Genomic DNA, 21,994 nt, shown 5'->3' with positions numbered 1-21,994 from the left:
AACTACTACCTCTTGCCTTTAAAATGAGCTAGCCTAATTAGAAATAGATTTAATATTCAGCTAGTTATACTAGTTTAAAAACTAGAACTTTTAGGAACACTCTTTTTTCATGTCACCCCTCTGTATATATGGCAACGACCCAGGTACGGTATTCCGTGGACATACTAAGAATGTAGTAGTTAACATGATTTTAGAATGGAAGGAAGTTACCACTGCAGAAAGCATCTTAGCCTTAGTCGCTCGCTTATCAACCAAAGTCTTCCTCGGGGACGAACTATGTCGCAATGAAGACTGGCTGCGAATTACCAAGGAATACACACTCGAATCTTTGGCGGCAGGTATCATAGTTAGCACCTTTCCCTCACTGCTTCAGCCCCTGGTTCCTTTCTTTAGCCAGAAGCCTAAGATTGCTAAAAACAAGCTGAACGAAGTCCGCAATTTCCTCAACCCAATTCTTGCAGAACGGCAGCGACGAAAGGCTGAAGCAAAGAAGAAAGGCGAGCCAGCCCCAAAATACGAAGATACCCTTGAGTGGCTTCAGCAAGAGAGTGATGGGGCGCCACTAGATGCTGCTCTATACCAGATGGCTCTTTCATTCGCGGCCATCCACACTACCTCAGATTTGTTAAACCGGACATTGACACACTTGGCTAACGACCCTAATCTGGTTAACGATTTACGACAAGAGATTGTGCAAGTCCTTAGCGTTGACGGCCTAAAAAAGATTGCGCTCGCAAACCTGAAGCTCATGGACAGTGCGATAAAGGAGACACAAAGGATAACCCCCACTTCAGCTTGTGAGTATTCCTCGTTACATTAAGCAGGAAACTATAATTACAGCTGCTGATACCCACATTCAATAGTTGCCATGAGAAGAGTAGCGAAAGAGAAGGTTGTTCTACCAAATGGATTTGTCATCCAAAGGGGTCAATACATCTCCGTAGATATGATGGCCTTGGTTGACGCCGACGTTTACCCGGATCCGCTCAAGTTTGACGCGTATCGATACTACCGCATGCGAGAAGATCCTCAGAAAGCTATGAAGGCTCATCTAGTTTCTACTACCCCCGATAATTTGTCCTTTGGCCTTGGTTACCATTCATGCCCGGGCCGTTTCTTTGCTGCCAACGAGGTAAAGATTGCTCTTTGTCATCTCTTGCTCAAGTACGACTGGCAGCTAGCACCCGGAGCTTCCCTCGAGCCATACAATATGTTTGCGGAGAATGTAGGCTTTGACCCCTCAAACAAGCTTCGCTACAGGCGCCGTCAGGAAGAGCTGAACACAGACTCGCTGAATTACGATTAGAAGGTATGCAGCCCGGATTGGCTAGAGATAGACTGTTCTAGATTTGGCTTTTGTTTCATTTTTCTGTATGTTCACATTTCTTTACATTGTTTTCTTTGTCAAGACGTTCACTTTACTTCACATCATTTCCTTTGTCAGTATGTTCGCATTGTGGCATGATCCTGTTTCAAGCCGTAATGTTGTAGGGTATTTGTTCCAATAGAGAAGACGTGTAACAGTGTAATTACCTTCGAATTTGAAATTGAGTAACCGATTGGCCAGAAGGCTCTGAGCACATGATCAAGATGGGCCTCGCCAAAGTATCGATTACCGGAATAGTTCTAGGGCAGACAGTGTATGGGCCGTCCCGCTCTTAGCTTCAATCAAATATTTCTCTACTATTCTCGATTTCCTGACGAGATGAGACCTATGACATTCACGATCAACATCGTAAGGCAGATGAACCGTCTATTTCATTACCCATTACAAAACCATGTGAATATTTAATATGTAAGTAAGGGTCTAGAACCAGTCTTCGTCGCTTGATGGACCCATACTCACGTTTTTCAGTCTCATGCTACAGTACAGCCCAACGCCACCAAAAAGCCCAGACCAATAGATATGCCCCACCAACCTCAGCTCACGCAAGTTGCTATCTATCGCGTCCACCGGCTTATCTAACGCAAGATAACTACGTGGCCAGTTCAAGCTGTAATAGCCGATAATGGGGGCTGAAAGTGCGGGGCTGAAGCATTCACTCTGTTCAAATGCATTGAATATCTTTGACTAACACTGTGGCGCCCAGTAGCACTCAGACATTTTGTTCCATGCATATACCAAGACTTCACATAGCCTGGCGAGCTTCTGCATCCGCTCACTTCTCAGTAACTCTGCCGATGCGCGTGTTCAGCCTTGTACCTTGTTGATTATGCAGTGCCACCGCATCTACCCATACAATGTGTGATTCTATTAGGCAACGAAGACACATTTTCAGGTTTCTCCGTGTGGTAGGCGATTCCTATAGAGTAGGCACCGAATTAGAGTTGATATATTTTCAGCCCCCATCTGCCCTAATGCAATGCGGGACGGGCATACCCTAATCTAAGGTCCGCGGAATGAGCTTACCACACCTTGGAGTAGGTTTCTGTAGCTTATCGTGCTTGGAAGCCAAGGCATGGAAGACAGCTGAACAGAAGGCGGAAATCCAGCTCCCATATCAATATCGATATTGAGCCATTCCCCCTTCTGAGCTCCTCACTTGAGCCTCTGCATAGGGAAAAATCTTCTCCATCTCAAATTCGCAATGGCGTACCAACATCTGCCCAAGAGTCAGCCTAACGTTGATGTTGAGCCAGTAAATGAGGGCTGCAACTCACCCTCGCCAACTCAAGAGCGGTATGGGCAAGACGATCGCAACTTTGAATACGATCATGCCAGCCTAGTATCTACCGTGGGAACACGGAATACTAAACATGTAGCGCACTGGAGTACCTCTACAGATGCCACCGCCGTCACCTCGGAAACATCCAGCCAGAGGTCTGGGGGCAAGCCTAGGTCTTCTCATGCTCGTACCTGGAAATTTGAGATGATGGCTATTCTCGTCGCTCTTGGAGCTGTTGGTGCCATCATCGGAGTCGTTTCCAAGTACAACGGGCGTGCTTTACCGGACTGGCCTCACGACATTACTTTGAACGCGCTCATCGCTTTGATGGCTACATGTGCCAACGCTACAATGTCCGTTTGCCTTTCGAGTGGAATCTCACAGGCAAAATGGATTCGCTTCAAGCAAAAGCCAACTCCGCTGTCCGACATTGAGGTTTTCGACGAAGCCAGTCGTGGTTCCTGGGGATCTCTTAAGTTACTCGTAACGGGTAGAGGAGGGTACGTTGATCTGCTTCAAACGTTAGCTTCTTATGATTGACATTCTTGTTTCTCAGATTGCTTGGGTCTTTCGGAGCAATTGTTGCTATCGTTGGTCTGGCCCTCGGACCGTTCGCACAGCAAATAGCGACGTACAAGATGCGAACCGTCGAAAGCGACCTCGGCGCCATCATCCCTAGAGCCGTCAATTACACAGGTGCATTGCCGGGTAACAGCAGTAGTAAGTGTCCCCAGAAAACATTGTCAGCCAGTCTACTAACATTTCACAGCTGGTTTTGTACCAATACTTCCTCTGAAAGCCGCAGTCTATAACGGCCTGTTTGCAGAAAACAACCAGCCTGCAGCATCTCTAAAGTTTCAATGCTCAAGTGGTAACTGCGCATGGGAGCCTTTTGAGTCACTTGCTGTTTGCCACGAATGTAGCGATATCACCCCCCTCATGACGCGATACTGTCCACCAGAGATGACCGACTCGACCAACGTATCCTCATGTGGCTGGCAAGTACCTCAAGGAGCGCTGCTCAACACCAGCTCCGACGTGTTCAGCATGACTTCGTTCATCCCATCCGCGTACGGCGACATGCCTCACTCCACCTTGATCAAGCTCATCTTCATGGGGACAGAGCACCAGGACACCCCCCGAGTCCTCAACCCATGGGCCACACAGTGCACGCTGCAAGCCTGCGTCAACACGATATCAGCATCAGTAATAAACGGTACGCATCAAGAAAACATCACGCACTCCGTAATGAACAACACAGTCCTCGACATGAGCTCTCCAGACCCAGAGGCCGACTACGGTGTTTACATCCAAGGGGACCCCGAAGAGCCTGCGTACCTCGTTGGCATGGGTGCCCTGTTGAGTATCCGCGGCTGGTTCGGCGCAATCTTCACAAACGGCTCTGCGACCCGGACCACCAGCGACTTCACCCGCAGCATCACCGATCCTGATCGTGCTGTTGTCGTTAATCTCACAGTCGGTATCGCGTCGGGAGAGACGTTTTTCGACACGGATATCTTGACTGCGTTTTACTGGAACTACTATGAGTACGCTAATGGACTCGACATGCTCATGAGCGATCTGGCCATATCCATGACCACGGCATTCCGCAGCTTCATGGGTGCAGTGCCGACGGCCGGGAAGTCAATGACTGTCGAGTCATATGTGCATGTTCGATGGGGCTTCGCGGTGCTGCCCATTACTGCTGTTCTGGCTACGCTTGTCTTCTTGATAACTTCCATGACCCTCACACATACGTCTGATACGCAGGCTTGGAAGACGAGTGCGCTGGTGTCGCTGTTCCATGGATTAGACCGCCAGACAAAAGAGAGGTTTAGTGGTAAGGAAAGTTTGAACGCGAAGAAGAAACAGGCAAAGGCTGTGAAGGTGCAGTTGCAGGCAGACGATCGTAACGAGATCTTGTTGCGGGCTGAGAAGGCGCAGTGCTAGTTTGATAGAGATTTGTTATTGTTTGATAATTTCCTCGGAGTAAGTCTATCGACGCCTTTTGTTGGCTCTACAATCTAAACACTGCTTTCGCTCTCAATGTCTTTACTCTTTCTTCCCTCGCTGCTGACATCACTTTCCGTGTCGCTGAGCAAGCCATCCCAAGCTTCATCTTGCACACTGTCCGCCTCGTCTTCCCTCCCAGCGCCTTGCTCAACTTTGACATTCACAAACAAGATCCACAGTCCAATGTCGTAGATTATTCTACACGTACCTGATGCCAAGAAAGCCACCCAGAAGTTGTCACTGCCAGCGAGGAGACCGGTGATTGACGGACCCACGCTCATAGCCAGGGTGCGCACCATACTTGTGATACCCATGGCGCCTGTGCGCTCCTCGGGTTTGACGACTGCAGCAATGAAAGCTGTACGCGGTGCTTGATCCATACTATTGAGAGCGGCGCGGAAAACCATCAGCCCGATTGTCCACGCAGGCTTTGTTGGCACCGGGATGAAAACGATAGATAGCGATGAAGGGAGATGCGTGAAAACCATGGTGTTGATAAGTCCGATGCGTTTGGCCAATGGTCCAGCGAAAACGGCTCCGACTGCGCAAAGAAATTGCGAGGCCGATGTTATATCTCCAAGTGTAGCTTTGGAGACGTTAAACTTACGGTCGACGTAGTAGTTCATGAGCGAATAAGGTGTCATTCCATCCGATAAGCTGTCAACTGCAAGGAGGATCCAGAGCTTGTACAAGATGGATCGCGTGGTTTTGGAAATTTGACTGAAATAACTCTTCTTCTTAGGCGATTGTGTAACTCGGAGGTTTTCCTGTCTCCTCGACGGTTCGCCGTTCTGCTCGAATCCGTCCGTTGTACTTGGCGTCATCGGTTCCAGAAGCATTTCTCCCTCTTCTCCGTCACCGCTGACTCTCCTCCGCTCTTTCATTTCGGCGAGTTTCTCGCCAGCAGCCTCGCATCTGCTGCTCAATCCTAGGCACAATATACTGCCAAGCGCACCAAAGGCTGCGTATCCCCAGAACAAAGCATGATATGCTTTGGTGGCGTTACCGCTGCTCTTCTCAAAAGCGTTCACCATTCGCCCTGCAACCTCGGCTCCTATAGCACCAGCCATTGTGGTCGCCGTCACGTACCATGACAAAACGTCACTTCTTGTCTTCTCGTCTGTCAATCCACTCAGTATACTCTCCTCGACCGCCCTGAAAGGCCCACAGTCGGCTCCAGTAACGGAGATAATGCCAAAGACTGCCGCGATCAAGAGTATCCAGAAGTTCTCAGAGAGAGCGAACGTAACACCTGAGCAAGCCATCATCACGCTGCCCATGAACAAGATCTTTCTTCTTCCTAGCTTATCCGCCACCAAGGTAAGTAGCAAGGAGAGCATGACATCTCCGAGTAACGTCAAGGTCATGAAAGCACCGATTCTTGAATCAGGGAAATCGAGCGAGGCGAAGAACAGGGCCAGGACAAGACTAGGAATACCAGCAGTGAACATGCGCAAGGAGCGCAGTGTAATGATAATATAGGCATCCCTTCCCGTTGCATTGAGTGATTGGATACCGAGGAAACTGCCAATTCGTGATACGAAAACGGGAGCCATGGTGGCGATGTACGACGGATGGTGCCGGAGTAGAAAGCCCCGAATCAACTCACTCGTGGATGATGGAATATGCAGTTCCAACAGCCACGAAATGGTGAATCAAGAGAAGATAGAGAAGAAAAAAGAAGAAGAGGATGAGCAGAATGGCAACCTACAAAAGACATGTGATTGCCTGCATCGTTAGTGGGGACGTTAAACCCGTCCCGGATTTAAGCGTAGTAGTCGCAACAGTCTCCATCTTTATAAGTGACTCATTGGCGCATTGCATGGGAGGCCTAGCCTACAGCTTCTAGATTCCGGTGGAGGAAGAAAACACCCGGCAGTCTTGCCGATGTTCGCTGTGCGGCCGAGATGTTGCAAGTGCAAGAAGGATTCTTTCCCCCACTCTGGAAAACGTGGGGGTGGGGTACGTCATGGTTCGCATGTGACTTGCACCTTCTCTTACTTGTATGTGGTGAGGTTTCTCACTCCACACTCAATTTTTGCAGCAGCTGGTTTTCTCATTGAAGACCTCGCCTTCATCACTTCATTTGCATTATGTATCAGCTATAAAATATGACTGAAATGGATTTACGGCGACGGGTAAACCCATACGACTCTCAGATGGCACGCGACCAGTCTGAGATACCCACAAATACCAGAACAATGCCCCAGACTATCTCTCGCCTATGCCATGTTCATGGTAAAGGTCGTTTGATGTGCATGTACTGCATCTTGACTACAAAATCTCTCTTTTACTTTCTACTTCCTTTACAGACGTGCAGGATCAAATACTTTACTCTCGACCGATATCTCTGTCTACGCTTCTAATATCTAACACCACATCTGAAGACGTCAGCTGAACAAGACGCCTCCCCTCGGTCCCGACTACGGATCCATTGTTCAAGATGGCAACGAAAGATGGTACCTTCGAGGATAACTTCGCTCGGCGGATGCCCTTGGAAATCAAGCACATGGTCTTCAAGTGGGCAGTAAGCAACAACGGCGGCGATGGCGCCATCACAGACATCGAGGTCGACCTTGCGCGTGACAACAAGCAGTCGCTCAAATCACCAGCTCTAGATCTTCTGGCAGCACTAGCGCAGTGTTATCCAGCAGATGTCTACAAAGATGCAACAGAGTATCTTACTACCCCGTGGTTTCGATGGGTCTTCATCAGCCACGAGGAGCCGCACAACTCGCTTCTTTCGGCCTTCTATAAACAAGTTCCATTTGACATTCGAAAGCGCATCAAGCATGTCTACTTGCGAAAACTACGAGTAACAAGTCTTATTCACCGACAAGAATTTCCCGTAAAGTGGGGCATGATGCTGCCGTTACGACTGCCTAAACTCGCAGATTACTCTGACTATCTCCGACGTATCGATGGGGAGGGATCACGAAAGAAAACTAAGGTCTGCCTGGCACTTGTCGAAGACATCCCACATGGCATAGCCTTATTGTCGCTCATGCTACCATCTATCAAAAAACTCGATGTAGGTCTCGACGTCTTTGACTATCTGCTCGAAATTCGGATTGTTGCAAGTACGCTTTCTACCCTGGTCGCAGATTTCCGTGAGGATCCAAATATCTTTTCAATATACACCGCATACACAGCCGCTATCTTGCCACTCAAGGGGCTGAGAAGAATATCCAAAATCAGCATGCGAGTTGTCTGGGACAATCACTTTGAGCAGGGGGACGACGATGACCCAAGCAACGGAGAAAAAGAAGAGCTACAGGAACTACTGTTCAATTTCTTGCGCAAAGAAATTCCCGCCAAGTCCATCACGAGCTATGCTCAGGAATAGGTACCCATGGCTTAGTTTGGTAGATAGCCAGTATTTGACTGCGAAAGGAGTGGACAGACACGGATTGGAGGAGCCTGGTTTCGTATGTACGTGCCGTGTGACCGGCTTCTGTAACTAGACTCGGCGGAACATACAAACTTTGGTTCCAAAATAAACCTACCTAACTTCAGGTCTTGCTCATAGCTTTTGCACAATCCTTCTTCCCTCTAAGTGTATAACTGCTTAAATGAAATGACTCGCCCGCCCATCTACGAACATCTAGCGCATTATTCTCGATGGATCTTCTTGTGTAGTACTGAAGCTTGACTGGAAGCATTTTGGTTGGTTTTTTCCGAGGGTTTCAGGACCAGTGTCTGGGTTAGGCAATGAGTAAAAGGAAAAGCAGATTGATTAGGAAATTATAATCTTGATCCACAGAAACCATGTAAAGCAGTACATTTGCAATATTGCAATTTTCTGCTGAAAAAGAGGACATCAGAGTCGCCATTGCATAATCAAATTCGGTTGCATGAATTTGAAGAAGCCAGCACCTTTAAGTCCAGTGGATGTGTGTCGCACCAGATCTCGCCCACCAGATACATGATACCGTTTATCGCAGCAGTATCATGAGGCTGCTCATACGAGATGCTATTCGATTCCGTAAGTATAGGAAATGCCGACCCTAATCAGATTCCTATGTCAATCTCTATCTGTATTGATGCATCATGGCTAGGACTTACCAATCGCCGAGATGTCGTCGGTACTATTCAACTAATTTCTGCTCAATTTCGATGTCTAGGCCCATCCCATAGGAGACGGCTTCTACTCTGCGGCGCAATCCATCTTCCTCGAGTTGCCTGATAATTGTGTTGATGTTTGACTCAAAAAGGAGGCAGAATACCACTTTCTTCACACCAGGTAGATACTTTGGCAATCTTAGTGTGCGAAAAAGCCGGGGGATATCGGTCCATAGGTATGCCAGCCGGTATGAAGAAATCTCGAATCGGAGGGAAGCGATATGGCGACGCTGGCAAGTCTTGAAGGGGTCGAAACAACGCCTTATTCGATCCGGTCGAGGAATAGAGAATGTGGTTTGTTGTATAGGGATGTTAGCTGCCTCTGCGTAGATCTGACGGCATACTCGTAAAAGAGGAACCTTGCTAGGAGCCTCTTGTGAATGCATGCGATAATAGTAGCCTCCAATAAATTCTGCCTCGTACACTCTTCCACCGAGCGCAAACTCCCATATCATGTTACGGACCTATATAGTAAGTATCCATTGCATATCTAGATGGCGAGTAGTTCCTTACCTCAGCCGGGAGACGAAGTAAATGCGACTGCCGGTTGGCTTCAACACTGACGGATATCAGTTCCCTCCTCTAAAGTCCAGTCATAATGTACTTACATATCCTTCTCTCTGCCCTTGGGTGTAACATTGAGCATGCCATTCCTGAAGGTGTGGTATCCGCGCGCAGGCCTCTTCACAACCTTGTCTTTGCTCTGCTTGTCAGTGGGAGTCTCCTTCGCTTTCGGAGCCTTGTCGTCAGCAGCAGTCTTTATGAGTACCATAGTGATGTTGAGAGCGACTGGTTGATGAGGAAGGCTGTGTTCGAGATATAAGTAGAAGGTACAAGGTAGAAGAGTTAAGTGAGATTGTTGCAGTGTGGGAAGGCACGACAAAACCCCCGCAGGAAATCAGGTCCCACTAGTGCAGTCCTGTGGGTTGAGCGGAGAGCAAACAGAGTGATAGTGAGTGTGAAAAAGAGAGCGTATCGCTTGGTCACAGGGCACTAACTAATCACTACTCGATCACATGCCATTTGGACGTCAAGGTAATAGAAGGTAGTCACCAACGTCTATGCTACATGGAACTATCAAAGCAGAAGCTCACGCCTTCGCTGCAACCGCAATTTCATCTATGCCCGCAACTCGAATCAATGTTACTGGATGGAAGTCAGGATCTAGTCTTCATGTCAGTACATTATTGCGTATGGCATACTCAGCAGTGGAGGTGATGAAGGAGTGCTCAGAGAGAAGATTGTAAACTCGCCATTGACGGTGCCAGACGAGTTGAGAATTCAGGCTGCAAGCAGTCTTTCATTCTTGTCTCAAGCCCGGCACCATCTCCGCCTAAGGATGACGATAACGAAGTTTCATCATTGCACATGGGGTGAAGGAAAAGGGGACACTCACAAATGAACTTAAGTGTGTGGACTATACGCTTGTTTGCGTTGGAGCATCGGAGCAATGCTGTTGAAAACGGATAGCCGCGATGGAGAATAAGCCAAGACGAGCAACGATAACTGCAAGAGTTGTCTGGTTCAATAGTCTAGGTCCAGAGTGTCGTCCTTTTGCGCATCCGGCCCGTTAGCCTGGTGCCATGGATCCCACTCATCACTCTCGTCGTCACTGTAATCACTGCCTGGACCATTGCGACCACTCCTTCGTCTCGGCAGGCCTTTCTGCAGCCTAACCTCTCTTCTCCTCTTCGCATATCTGTCTCTCTTCCTCTTAGCCTTGGCTTTACTCTTCGCACTGGTTGTCGCCCATTGTTGCTTATTTGCTTGCCCTGACTCCTTGCCCTGAGCCTGTTGCGAATCATCGGCCATATGCGAGGAACCCTCTTGCGCTGGGCTGGCAACATCGGGAGACAGCTTTTCGGCAGTAGATTTGCAGTCTGAAGATTCGCCGTTCTCTTTCTGCAACCGCCGTTTGCGAAGGATAGCTTGGATTTCTGAGTGTCGAAACATGGCAATTTGCTCGTCGGTCAGGGTGCGCTTGGTCCCATCGGGGTAGTAGCCGAGCCCGTCGTCCTCTTCGTCATAATATTCTTCAGCCGTTTCTGGCTCGTGGTTTACACCATAGAGAATATGCTCAGGCGTTGACGCGTGGGGGAAGTGCTGTGCGTGGAAAGCGAGGAGATCATCCTACTGTTCTGAGTACATTTCTTAGGGGCTCGAGAACATTAATTACACTTACGACCGTGACTGTTGGAATTTGCAACGCCATAATTTTCGATTATCTGCTCAGAGAGTTGGGTCGAACAGCGACGCGCTCAAAGGCGCGGGATTTCACGTTGGCCGAGACATGAGTGCAAGGAGAAGAGGAATCAGTCCCCGAGCTCGAAAAGACGGCCGACGATCATTCGCGTGAGCACGAGGTCTTGGCTTCACCGCGGCATGACGTGTGTGCTGCCCACGCCAACCGCCGCGCTCACAAACAACCCTCCAGCAACACCCTAATGCACCCCGCTTAAGCCACCATGAAATCCGGATCTTTCTTCGCATACCCTCTTGCTACCATCTCTCTGATCTTCGCTTGCTCAGCTGAGTCCCGTCCCTTCGATAGCATCGTCAACTCGCTCCACATCCTGACCGAGCAATCACCGCTTCGCGACTACATCATGGGCAAACCAGAGGGCCAGGTCTCAACTGGCGTCATCATATCCGATGTCATCGGAAACACACAGGAGATCGCCATCTTCAGCGGCCTGACAAGGGACATCGACGCCGTAGCCGGACGATTAGACAACGCCGCACAAAACGCCACTGTACTTGCTCCCCACAACAGCGTCATGCGCGACTTGAAGAGGAAACCATGGGAAGACCCAGAAGACTACAACAAACTAGGCGCCGAAGCCTACCAGGGCGCCAGCGGAGAAGACCGCGCGAAGAGCAACCTCGAACGCTTCGTCCAGCGACACATTGTACCCGAAAGTCCGTGGGAGGAGGGCAAGAAGATCAAGACACTTGCCGGCAACGAGATCTGGTGGGAGTCCAAGGACGGCCAAAAGAAGGTAAGCATACCCATGCCCGTCAGTACAGTAGTCTGCATTGCATTTCGGAGTTGCCCCACCGGACCGCAGGGCGGCCATTCGCGTCTCGGCTCAAATGCCCACGAACATATTCGATGCAGTTTCCAAAATTCCCATCAAACAACCAAAACAATTGGTGAGATGGCCGAGTTGGTTATGGCGCCAGGTTAAGGTCTTCTTAACATCATATTCCTGGTCACGAAAGTGGCGTGGGTTCGAGTCCCACTCTCATCAGCATTCGTCTGGCTTCAGTCAGATACCCCAGGTTCTTTTTTTTCTTAGGTTGTTTCTCTTTTGGTCACGTCCAGATGAACGCTATACTACTTTGCTTCGTGGTGTTACCGAAGACTGCTTGCCGATGCTTTTTTTTCCTTTGCCAAGGACCACCAGATTCTGAGCTAATCGAATCCTGCAGATCCAACCCGCCAACGTCGAAATCAAGAGCATCGCCGACAAGGTCGCCAACGGTGAAGTCTGGGTGCTTGGAGGATCTCTCGCTTAGACATTTCGTTCTATGAATCAAGGCTGGCCCGTGATGATAAGCCAAAGGAGGTTCTTTTTCTTTCCTGTAATTGCAATATTGGTAGTTATAGATCAAATGTAGAAATCATGGGGGTTTTATCATGAACACTAGGATATTCACCCATTTCCGTTCGCTTTCCAAGCATTCTTCAGTTCTTCCTCTTATTTTCCAGATCCTCATTCCAGTGTATGTACTTCAGGTCATCGCTTCGGAATGTATACATATAATTATCGCTATCATGTATTTTATCTTACAATCGCCCGGTCTTACCTTGACTGAGTAGGGTGAACCTCCTAGTCGAACTCTTAAGCATCACCTTACAGCATTGGTGTCTCCTCCCTCTCTCCAATTATGTTGAGGAACGCAGTGTGAACATGCTCCGTCAAATCACTGGCCTGCAGCGATCTGCCCTTCTCCTTGAAGGCCAACTTGGAGCACTCTCTCGTGATACACGAGCCACCATATGCTGCAAGAGCTAACGTCTCGCTCCTTGACATCTCAGTCCCAATATCCCACAGCTTGTCGTGGTATGCCTTCCTGTAGGCTAGCAGAGTCGCCAAACTACCCGTCAAGGTATCACCCTGACCACCCGAGCGCTTCAAGCCGCCCTCGCCCTCAGAGACCAGGGTATGCGAACCATTGGAAATATAGTCCTTAGCACCCTTCTGAATAATCGTAACACCGCCAAAAGCCTTTGATAGTTTGGAGCATAGTTCTGAAGGATCGCCTTCATCAACGTTTACGCCCTTTGCCTTGGCCAATCTCCCAAATTCCACAACGTTGGGCGTGAGGATGCACTCTTTGCAACCTTCAACGAGTTCAGGCCTTGTCTGTGCAAGGTACAGACCATCTGCATCCAGTACAAAAGGAATGCCCTGCTTCCTAGCCTCTTCAATCACCTTTGCGCATGTGTCTTGCATGAGTTTGTCGCGACCGAGGCCAGGACCGATTACGACAACGTGGAGCCGCGATAGCATTCCAACAACTTCTGCGCTCACACTATCGGCGCTCTCGGATTGCGCAAGGTTCTTGGATTGCCGCATATATGGGTGTACCATGAGATTAGGGGAGTAGGTTTTGATGACGGCGCCCGCTCCCGGCTCGCATATGACATGAGACTGAAGTAGTGTTAGCAGATTCCCTCGCACGAGGGTTTCTGGGAGATAATACCATATCGCAACCCAATTTTGCAGAGGCCATGGCAGAGAAGTAGGGTGCGCCAGTGTAATCTTCACTGCCACCAATAACTGCTACACGACCCAATTGACCTGTACAAATGGGTTAGATACGCATTCTGGAACCCCGAGAAGTCTCCATACCCTTGTGGAAGCTCTCGAGCATAGGCGGTACCATGTTGTACACCTTCTTGAGAAGGTCTTTCCTTGATGCGCCGGCCATTTTGGGGTGTTTTTGAATTATTAGCTTTGAATATCGAGTAGAAAGACCACGAGGGAGGCTGTGCAGATTCGGTTGTCAGAACGATGTTGTACGCTTTCCGCATGGTTTTGTTATGGAGCTCAACGCATAGGGACGTCATAATGATGGTGGGGCATTGACGCGACGCGCCACATCTAGCAACTACGCAAACGAGGCACATAGAAGAGAGGAACAACGGGGACAGCACAATCAGCTACGTATCCGAATGAAAATACTAAGGAACATGCACGCTGGTGTTGGAAAGTGTTGGTATTTATTGTTCAATTTGCAAAGACATGTTTGTACGCCACTAGCTATCGTTCGGCAAGGAGCCGCCCAGGAAGGTAAATATGGGCAGCAGAAATTAGCTCGTATATCTCCCATCGAGCATAAACAGCAATGCCCACCCAGCACTTTAGGCATAGATATTAGAAATGGCGGGGTCATTCAAACCCCGTGAAAGCTAGTGTACGCCAGAGAGATTTCTCAATATGCGGGCGTTCTAGACTCGCTCAACGAAGCCAACAAAGTCGCAATAGCTCTGAAGCATAGGGTGCAGTCCTGCTAAGAGGGCTGACAGTCGCAGAAATGGAAGAAGGAATATTTGAATTCCCCTTGTTGACCACGTAGCCTGATGATGATTTAGGCAGTGATAGCGTCTGTAGTCCCGGCAACCCCGTCAATCTTATCTTCAGCAGGAGTTTTGTCGGTTGCTTCTTCGCTGGTCTTCGCCTCAACTTGAGGCGCAGATACCTCTTGGCTGTCTTCTTTGTCTGCTTCTGCCATAACGATGTCGCCTTCCGCATCGGTTGTCTTCGAAGCAGTCTCTGGAGCGGCATCATCCTTTTTCGCTGCCGTGTCCTCGTTGCTCTTTTCCGCAGTCTTCTCTGCAGATTCGGACTTCTCACGTTCTTCGTTCTTGACACCGTTCGCACCAGCCGCCTCCGTCTCGGATGCTAATACACTATTCCATTTGGTAAGGAGTTCGGTCGAACGCTTCTTGAAAGCGAATTCCTCCTCCATTGGAATAGATTCAAGCTTGATGATAGCCCGAAGAACCTTGTGTACCTTGGTCTTCTTGATAACTTCAGCCTCAAGATCCGCATGAGCTTCAAGCTGCTTCATGTACTCAGACATGCTTGTCATATCTTCATCTTTGGGTGCCTGGTCGCGGGACAAAAAGCCCTTTTGCAGGCGGTGTCGGAGGTAGAGAACTTGCTTCTCGCGCTTCTGTAACCACTCTTCTTCAGTCATGGCTGGTTCTTCGGGTACTGCAGGCTCAGCCTCCTCGCTGGCTTTCTTCTTTGACTTGGGCTCCTTCTTCGTCTTCGCAGCAGATGGCTCTTTTGGTGTCTTTGTCGTCAGCTTGAGCTTGGTCTTAAGGGTCTTTGCGAACTGTCGCTAAGTTAGTAGTTACAAATCGATTCATGGATGTAATGCACACCTTTCCGCTCTCGCCATCACTGTCGCTGTCGTTCTTGCGCCTCTTTGCTATCTTACTCTTCTTGACTGAAGCAGCAGCATCACCAGTATCCTCCGCGTCAGCAGTTTCTGATGTTGCGGCTACTGTGCTCTTGCGCCTAGAGGCCTTCTCAGCCTTCTCCTTCTTCTGCTGCTCCTTCTGCTCTTTCTGTTCAAGGTCTTCTTGCATCGCAGATTCATGGGCAGAGAGCATCTCTTTGAAATACGCTAGGTCGTGGCCCTCAGCAGCAATTTGATATGCTTCCCAAAGAGCTTTATTCCTCTTCCCTTGGTTGCCAGTCTCCACGTCCTTCTTCACTTCCTCGAGATCGAATGGCAACAGATCAGTGTTGACTTGCCACGCGCTACCAACTTTGGTCAGCAGCTATCATTGAGAAGCGTAGATCGTTAGTTACTCACAACTCATTTGTACCCAAAAACATTATAGGGTACCGCCTATCTTTGGCGTTTTTGCCACCCTCAAGAAAGTCTTCTCGGTATGTGCCATCAATACGCCTAGCACTGACAGGACGCTTGCTGAGAAGTGACTCGGGGAGCATTTCCTCGTCACATACAATGACCGGCCATGGTTGGTACCCACGCATAGCAACCATGTGCATGTCTCCCGGCGACACATTCAGGCGAAGCTCAGGGGCCTTCTTTGCCTTCTTAGCTGGTGTTTTCTTCTTGTGTTCGGGAATGCCAGCGCCTGACTTGCGAGCCTTTTTGGGAGCCGGGGTACCATTGGTCGCTGGCGCGTCGGAGGCAGGTGCGGCAGCTACGAGAACATGTCAGTACATGAGCGTAAATAGTAGGGCCCGTCCGTCCTGCCTCCAGTTGTTTGGGCTGTCTACTCACCTGCATCATCGCTTGCAGCGACAGGCGCTGCCTGCGCGTCAGTGGTGACATCATCTTTGCTAGCAACATCTTCTTGAGTGTCTTTGTTTTCAGGCACTGATAGGCAATCATGTCAGCATCCCCTTCGCCGACTTACAAAAGACGGTCTCTTACCTTCAGCAACGCCAGAGGTAGCTACGACGCCGTCATCAGCCGGGTTTGCCTCTGCAACGGCAGGCTGAGCAACACCATCCGTAGAGCGCGTCGCCTCCTCTGTGGTGTTCGTGGCGTCCACAGGAACAGGTGATTTCGCCTCCTCCGCCATTGTGCGAGTCACGCTCACGTTTGTGTGATGTTGAGTTGACGCGTAAGTGATGCGCAAGGTCGCGATTTAGGACGTTGAGGGGATGAATGCGACAGCAAGACCGCGTGGTTGATGGTTGACAGCGCGGATTGATGATGCGCGGTGGGTGAGGTGGCTGGGTTGTTTTGTGGTGATGTGGGGAGGGCGAGAGAGAAGAGATCGGAGACGCAACTCTTCAACTTTCCAGCGACGCCAGGCGCAGCACGTGACGTTGGTCGGTCTGCCTGCAACGGGCGTGTTACCGGCCGGGAAAAATTTCGAGGTGATTCACTGCCACCCAAAGATGTACCGACCACCTTCTAGCGATGTTGCAGCAAGCGTGTGGAGTGTTTGCTGTGTTGTGGGTGTTGGCTACTGCTGCTATCGCCGCCTTCCAAGGTTTGGCGGGATGCGATGACTTAGGTCCGTGCTGGAGTACGAAGCTGCTGCGCCTTTTCAGCCAGCCAACCCACAGTCACGAACTCAACGCAAGGGGCTTGCAGACGATCCCTACATGAAGAGTCTCCTCTAACGACACAGCTCTTTTTGCGGTTTCCTTTGACTCTTGTTAAGGCGCAATGGATGGTCGATTGGCTTCACCTGGCATGCACCTGCAACTTGTCGTAAGAAGCCTCCAGGTGAACGCGCACGTCGTTGGAAGAACCGATACTCTTCTGGATTATTCTCCCTAGCTCTTTCTCATATTACACAATCTGTACACTTGTTGTTAGTGGATTATGATGTTCTGACTGATGTTCATCATCGTAGGACGGTCAGAATGGGTGCAACACATTGGAACGCTGAGCTGCGGGGTCTTAGACTTGCTCTTGGTAGGCTTGTCAGGGATGATTTGCATTTCGACTACACTTCAGCCTTCGTTAGCTCGAACACACGTCTATCCTGGGGGATGAGCAATCACTCACTGTATTCGTATCTCGCTCTTGTGGTGTTTCCTGTATGTCTGTTTTCTACACGGACACATTTTCGCCTACTTACCTCTGTCGAGGCCCGTACCTCAAGTACACAGCCTTTTACCATACACTGAAGAGACTGATGGAACACAGGGTCGCGAGAGGAAATACCCAAAACCTTGCGCAAACCTGTACCAAGACTGACTGCAGCTGATGCATTGGCCGCAGGGATGAGACAGGATGGCGCGATTCCAGTTTTCAGCGATCCATCAATATTTGATTCTCAGCCCTCAGTGAACTATAGGCGTCCATCGAACCTGTGGTTTTTCAAGCAATGCCTACATGATCCGCATGCTGAGTGGTTCACTTCCGCATAGCTTACGATAGGACAAAAACTTGTGTCAGGAAGTGTGGTGTTGTATGCTCTGGTTACCCTATTAACATCTTCAGACTTGCCTGACTCCATCTCTTCCCAGGGTCTTGTTTCCATCATGCTGAAAGTGACGATATTAAAGGATCGGCTAACGGCGTCACAAATAGGGAGGATTACCAACGGTTATTCCCCTGATGGGTTTTGGAGAGTACAACCCGAGTATTATAGGCTTCTTAGAGCCAATTCGTCTTATGGAGGAGCAGATGTCAAGGTGGGTTATTGCGGATATGCTGGAATATGTAATCAGTATCCGACAGAGAGGTTTCACTCAGTTAGGGCATCCGAGTTTAGTCGTAACCCAGTAGTTGTGTAGAGACCTCGTGGTCCGGACAGATTAGCTGTATGAGCCACACTGCGAACAGGACAACCATCTCCAGATCGGAACTTGAGTCGGGATTGTCTCTTTACCTCTGCATAAGCAGATCTTGGCTAAACAACTGCCCCAGATTATTGCGATCCGGGGAGCTGGGTATTTCCGTTCCAATGTTGGCTATCGATAAGCCAGTAGTCATCTTTCTGGTACAGCAGACGACGGAGGTACTTGGGCTTGCCTTGGGCTTCCGCTTTCAATTAGTCGGTCCGCGACGATCTGTCGTCATGCTAGCTATTTAAACAGCCGGGCTTCCTGTCGAGTGCACTGGTATATTGAGATGGGCGACCGCAAGCTACTCGTACGAATGCGAAATACATCCTGGTCACCAGCTTCCATAACTAAGCTATGGCGCAGTGAGATGAGTATTGTTGCGCTCCCCAGCCGTTGTATGGCTCATAGAGTATGTTCAGAGCTGCTGCTGCTTCCTATGCCGGCGGCTAACAACGACTTTGAGAGCCACCGTAAATGTCTGTACACCCTAGAAGCTCAGTATGCCCAGCTGCGCGCACTTGCAGTGCATGTATCCAGACACACATTTCACATAATTGCCGTCGGTCGGGGCGATTTATAGGAGCGATCGAGCGAGGGGTAGCGGTGCGTCGGGGGAGCCATCGTGCTGTCCTGGCATCGGGATCAATCTGACGCCAGCACAGGGGCTAGCCACTTGGATACTGTGCAACAGGGACACGAGATGTTCCTTCGCTGGCAGGGTTGAGGGCGTTGATGGTGTTAGAAGTGGGCGGCTCTCACGAGCGAGTGACCTGCAGTTATCGCTAGTGCTCATCACGTGTGGCATCAACTGCAAAACCAAACACTGGCACAAGCAGAGCTACGTGGAATATATGTACAGCGTAGATATAGCTGTGCGCAATTGCAAGGCACATTTACAGGAAGCAAAATAAAGCACAATATGGAAAGCGCGGTTCAATTCAAGGCTGAGGCGTGCATTCTAGTAATCTCGAGGGCTGCAACCGCAGGCTTGTGCTGGGTCTTCACAGCCACCTGGGACTTTTGTCACACGCTCCAAACATTGCAAAAGCCTTACCCGCTAAAGCCCGCTTTCGCATGCTTAGCGTGATGTAATTGCAGGCCCGAGCATTTGCGGCTCTCAATCTGGGCACAAAGTTGCGCAATAAGCATCCCCACCATATTCACGTCCTACCCAGCGAGCACTATGGCAGCGGAACCCAGCACCGCGAGCGACGCACCAAATGGCGACTATCAGGCACTATGGGCGAACAAATACCGAGGCGTATGGTGGTGCAGCGGACGTTGCTCTATGCCTGACTGACAGCTGGTAGGCCACAGTAGAAGACCTCGATCCCCCGCCCGCCCTCTCCGTCAAGCCTACCGACCCAATCTCATGGGCACTCATGTCCGGCCTTGAGCGCGACTACACACACCTCACTGTCATTGCCGAGACAAATCGCGCATTGCTTGGATACATTAGCATCCCGCATCTCCAGCAACTTCTCAAAGAAGGCAAAGTCAAGGACAGCGACCCTGTTGAGGAGGCCATGCACAAGTTCCAGCGCCGCGGCAGGAGGTATAAGGTCATCACGACAGAGACACCACTCGAAGAGCTTGAAGAGTTCTTCAATGGTGGGGTAGACGGCAGCGGAAAGCAGGAGTTTGCGGTGGTGACAGATGCAAGCAGGAAGTTTGTACTCGGGGTGGCCACAAGGGCGGACCTGGAGAACTTTGCGAAGAGGAGGGCATAAAGGACCGCCATGATTTCCTCGGGAATGGGAGAACGAATTACACGGACAGGTCGGGGTGGGTGGTGCATAGGCTGGCGTTGACTTGGGATACCAATGATCATCAGTGCAAAGAGAGGAATGATCCGGTGTGTGTCGCCCAGTAATCCATGGAAATTCCTAAGCCTTTCCACCTACAGTCGTAAAAATGTCAGCCCGCAGGTCAAATCGGGACATACTTAGTTGATCTCCATTGCGCTAGCATGCGGTCCTGGTGAGACATGGACATTTGCCGCTCGATGGTTCCAGGAAATGACCATCCAGTATGGCCAAGTCTACAGTTGATAACCATAATTTAATGACGAGGCTGCAAATTGGCAACCACCACCAGATCCAGTCTCCCCAAGACGTCATGAAGAGACCAAACGCCTTAAATGTGCTGACTCATGTTCGCACCCTAATCTCAACCCCGATCCACCGCTTGTTATGCGCAAACCACACTCTCGGGTTCCCCGCATACCGTAACCTTGGAGAACAGCGGTTCTTTATGTAGCTTTGGCCCCAGTTCACCACGGGGTTAGAAATAAAGTCCCTGAATCAACCAACTTCGCCCTCTTCTTGTAGACAGGGTAGCCGCTGGCATGCTCGCACCTGCCTTTCGCGTTCGCAATAAACCCCACCTCCAGCATCCACTATCACAAGCCTGGAGAACCACAATACAGCAATCTGCACCACAACGAACGCGCATCTTGTCCGTGACAATAAACTTCAAGAGGCACTCGAGATGGTATTCGGAAGATGTACCGAAGGCGCAAATAGGCGGTGGAACGACCACGCCCGTTCCCCCCAACGCTGACCCGCCAAAGTCCAAGCCGCCCTTTTACTTTGAAGCTGGATATGCGCTGTTTGCGAAGAGACCCTCGAGACCGTTTCCTCCGCCGTTCCTCTCTATGCCCTCTACGAGCTTCTCGGAGCCGCTCAGCACGTACAACAAGAGTAGAGACCGGCGGCCAACAGTCAACGGACAGATGATTAGAGGAGTTACAAATGGCGATGATGCCGTGCTAGTCAGCGAGAGTTTCATTGCCGCAAATGACGGCGTAGGAGCATGGGCTACTAGGGAGAGAGGGCATGCAGCGTTAGTCAACCAAAGCACTCCCATCCGTCCATGTAGAAACCACTAGATCATTGCTAACACAAGACACGCGTAGCCTCTGGTCTCGTCTAATCGCTCATTTCTGGGCCCTCGAAGTCGAAACTGCAACCTACAACGCTACGACTCCTCCAGAGCCTGTCACCTACCTGCAGAATGCCTACAAGCTTACCCAACAAGCAACCTCGAAACCCAGCGCGTGGTATGGCACAACTACCACGTGCGGCGCGCTTCTTAGCGCCGATAATGAAGAACCCAATCACCCAGTCCTCTACGTAACGCAGCTCGGCGACTCCCAGATCCTCGTCATACGCCCGAGCACGAGGGAAGTCGTGTTCAGGACACAAGAACAATGGCATTGGTTTGATTGTCCGCGGCAAATAGGGACGAACAGTCCTGACACGCCGAGCGAGAATGCGATGGTGGATCGTGTAGAGATCCAGGAAGACGACGTAGTAATTGCCATGACAGACGGCGTGGTGGATAATCTCTGGGAACATGAAATTGTAGAAAATGTCTGCAACAGTATGGTGAGATGGAGTGGTGACAAAGACAAAGATACAGAAGAGCAGACATACGCGGATGGTATGCAGTTTGTGGCTCAGCAACTCGTTAACGCAGCGAGGGAGATTGCTCTAGATCCTTTTGCTGAGAGTCCATACATGGAGAAGGCGATCGATGAGGGTCTATCTATCGAAGGAGGTTGGTACTCTGAGAGACTCTATACCTACTGTGGGGTTTCTCTTGCTTAAACTGATACAGGTAAACTCGACGACATCAGCGTTGTAGCGGCGCAGTGCAAACGGCGAAAAGGCTGAGGCCTCGATTTATACGGACGACGAAAGTCTTTCTGTAAAATCGTAGACACCTATTACGAACCATCGGGATCCAAATGCACGCATGAGAGAATACGTACACAATTCGATCGGAGATGGAAATGACCTAAAAAGATGCCACAATGAGCCCGAAGTCACATATACCACTTTCACAAGCGGAACGTTGTGCTGTCATACTGGGCCGATCTTTTGG

The 21,994-nt window shown here is 50.0% G+C and overlaps 11 protein-coding genes across 11 annotated transcripts; 6 read left to right on the top strand and 5 right to left on the bottom strand.

The window, feature by feature from the left end:
• Positions 1–109: 109 nt before the first annotated feature.
• Positions 110–1,306, top strand: COCMIDRAFT_3468 (uncharacterized protein; the record flags this gene model as incomplete). Its single annotated transcript, XM_007687637.1, has 3 exons — positions 110–143; positions 195–797; positions 864–1,306. The coding sequence occupies 3 exons, from the start codon at positions 110–112 to the stop codon at positions 1,304–1,306; spliced, it is 1,080 nt and encodes a 359-aa protein (XP_007685827.1).
• Positions 1,307–2,588: 1,282 nt separating this feature from the next.
• COCMIDRAFT_3467 (uncharacterized protein) lies at positions 2,589–4,616 on the top strand (the record flags this gene model as incomplete). Its single annotated transcript, XM_007687636.1, has 3 exons — positions 2,589–3,166; positions 3,223–3,386; positions 3,436–4,616. 3 exons carry the CDS (start codon positions 2,589–2,591, stop codon positions 4,614–4,616), a joined length of 1,923 nt encoding a protein of 640 aa, XP_007685826.1.
• A 74-nt stretch (positions 4,617–4,690) lies between these two features.
• Positions 4,691–6,235, bottom strand: COCMIDRAFT_3466 (uncharacterized protein; the record flags this gene model as incomplete). Its single annotated transcript, XM_007687635.1, has 1 exon — positions 4,691–6,235. The coding sequence occupies one exon, from the start codon at positions 6,233–6,235 to the stop codon at positions 4,691–4,693; it is 1,545 nt and encodes a 514-aa protein (XP_007685825.1).
• Positions 6,236–7,122: 887 nt separating this feature from the next.
• COCMIDRAFT_3465 (uncharacterized protein) lies at positions 7,123–8,025 on the top strand (the record flags this gene model as incomplete). Its single annotated transcript, XM_007687634.1, has 1 exon — positions 7,123–8,025. One exon carries the CDS (start codon positions 7,123–7,125, stop codon positions 8,023–8,025), a length of 903 nt encoding a protein of 300 aa, XP_007685824.1.
• A 757-nt stretch (positions 8,026–8,782) lies between these two features.
• On the bottom strand, positions 8,783–9,558 carry COCMIDRAFT_77468 (uncharacterized protein; the record flags this gene model as incomplete). Its single annotated transcript, XM_007687706.1, has 3 exons — positions 8,783–9,265; positions 9,315–9,360; positions 9,410–9,558. Coding segments are annotated over 3 exons (678 nt in total), but the record flags the coding sequence as incomplete, so codon positions are not given.
• Positions 9,559–10,325: 767 nt separating this feature from the next.
• On the bottom strand, positions 10,326–11,013 carry COCMIDRAFT_34901 (uncharacterized protein; the record flags this gene model as incomplete). Its single annotated transcript, XM_007687661.1, has 2 exons — positions 10,326–10,931; positions 10,984–11,013. The coding sequence occupies 2 exons, from the start codon at positions 11,011–11,013 to the stop codon at positions 10,326–10,328; spliced, it is 636 nt and encodes a 211-aa protein (XP_007685851.1).
• Positions 11,014–11,266: 253 nt separating this feature from the next.
• COCMIDRAFT_3462 (uncharacterized protein) lies at positions 11,267–12,320 on the top strand (the record flags this gene model as incomplete). Its single annotated transcript, XM_007687633.1, has 2 exons — positions 11,267–11,800; positions 12,234–12,320. The coding sequence occupies 2 exons, from the start codon at positions 11,267–11,269 to the stop codon at positions 12,318–12,320; spliced, it is 621 nt and encodes a 206-aa protein (XP_007685823.1).
• Positions 12,321–12,658: 338 nt separating this feature from the next.
• COCMIDRAFT_89571 (uncharacterized protein) lies at positions 12,659–13,739 on the bottom strand (the record flags this gene model as incomplete). The annotated part of the gene is made up of 3 exons (XM_007687705.1): positions 12,659–13,459; positions 13,512–13,609; positions 13,661–13,739. The coding sequence occupies 3 exons, from the start codon at positions 13,737–13,739 to the stop codon at positions 12,659–12,661; spliced, it is 978 nt and encodes a 325-aa protein (XP_007685895.1).
• A 660-nt stretch (positions 13,740–14,399) lies between these two features.
• COCMIDRAFT_3460 (uncharacterized protein) lies at positions 14,400–16,380 on the bottom strand (the record flags this gene model as incomplete). The annotated part of the gene is made up of 5 exons (XM_007687632.1): positions 14,400–15,152; positions 15,202–15,583; positions 15,639–15,996; positions 16,077–16,172; positions 16,230–16,380. 5 exons carry the CDS (start codon positions 16,378–16,380, stop codon positions 14,400–14,402), a joined length of 1,740 nt encoding a protein of 579 aa, XP_007685822.1.
• A 2,909-nt stretch (positions 16,381–19,289) lies between these two features.
• Positions 19,290–19,836, top strand: COCMIDRAFT_34897 (uncharacterized protein; the record flags this gene model as incomplete). The annotated part of the gene is made up of 2 exons (XM_007687660.1): positions 19,290–19,367; positions 19,417–19,836. The coding sequence occupies 2 exons, from the start codon at positions 19,290–19,292 to the stop codon at positions 19,834–19,836; spliced, it is 498 nt and encodes a 165-aa protein (XP_007685850.1).
• Positions 19,837–20,453: 617 nt separating this feature from the next.
• On the top strand, positions 20,454–21,783 carry COCMIDRAFT_89622 (uncharacterized protein; the record flags this gene model as incomplete). The annotated part of the gene is made up of 3 exons (XM_007687704.1): positions 20,454–20,950; positions 21,024–21,667; positions 21,728–21,783. 3 exons carry the CDS (start codon positions 20,454–20,456, stop codon positions 21,781–21,783), a joined length of 1,197 nt encoding a protein of 398 aa, XP_007685894.1.
• Between the last annotated feature and the right edge of the window lie 211 nt (positions 21,784–21,994).

Source organism: Bipolaris oryzae (assembly GCF_000523455.1).
Source record: "Bipolaris oryzae ATCC 44560 unplaced genomic scaffold scaffold_32, whole genome shotgun sequence".
NCBI classification, from domain to species: domain Eukaryota; kingdom Fungi; phylum Ascomycota; class Dothideomycetes; order Pleosporales; family Pleosporaceae; genus Bipolaris; species Bipolaris oryzae.
The sequence above is the reverse complement of the archived record's forward strand: the minus strand, read 5'-3'. Positions and strand labels throughout refer to the sequence as shown.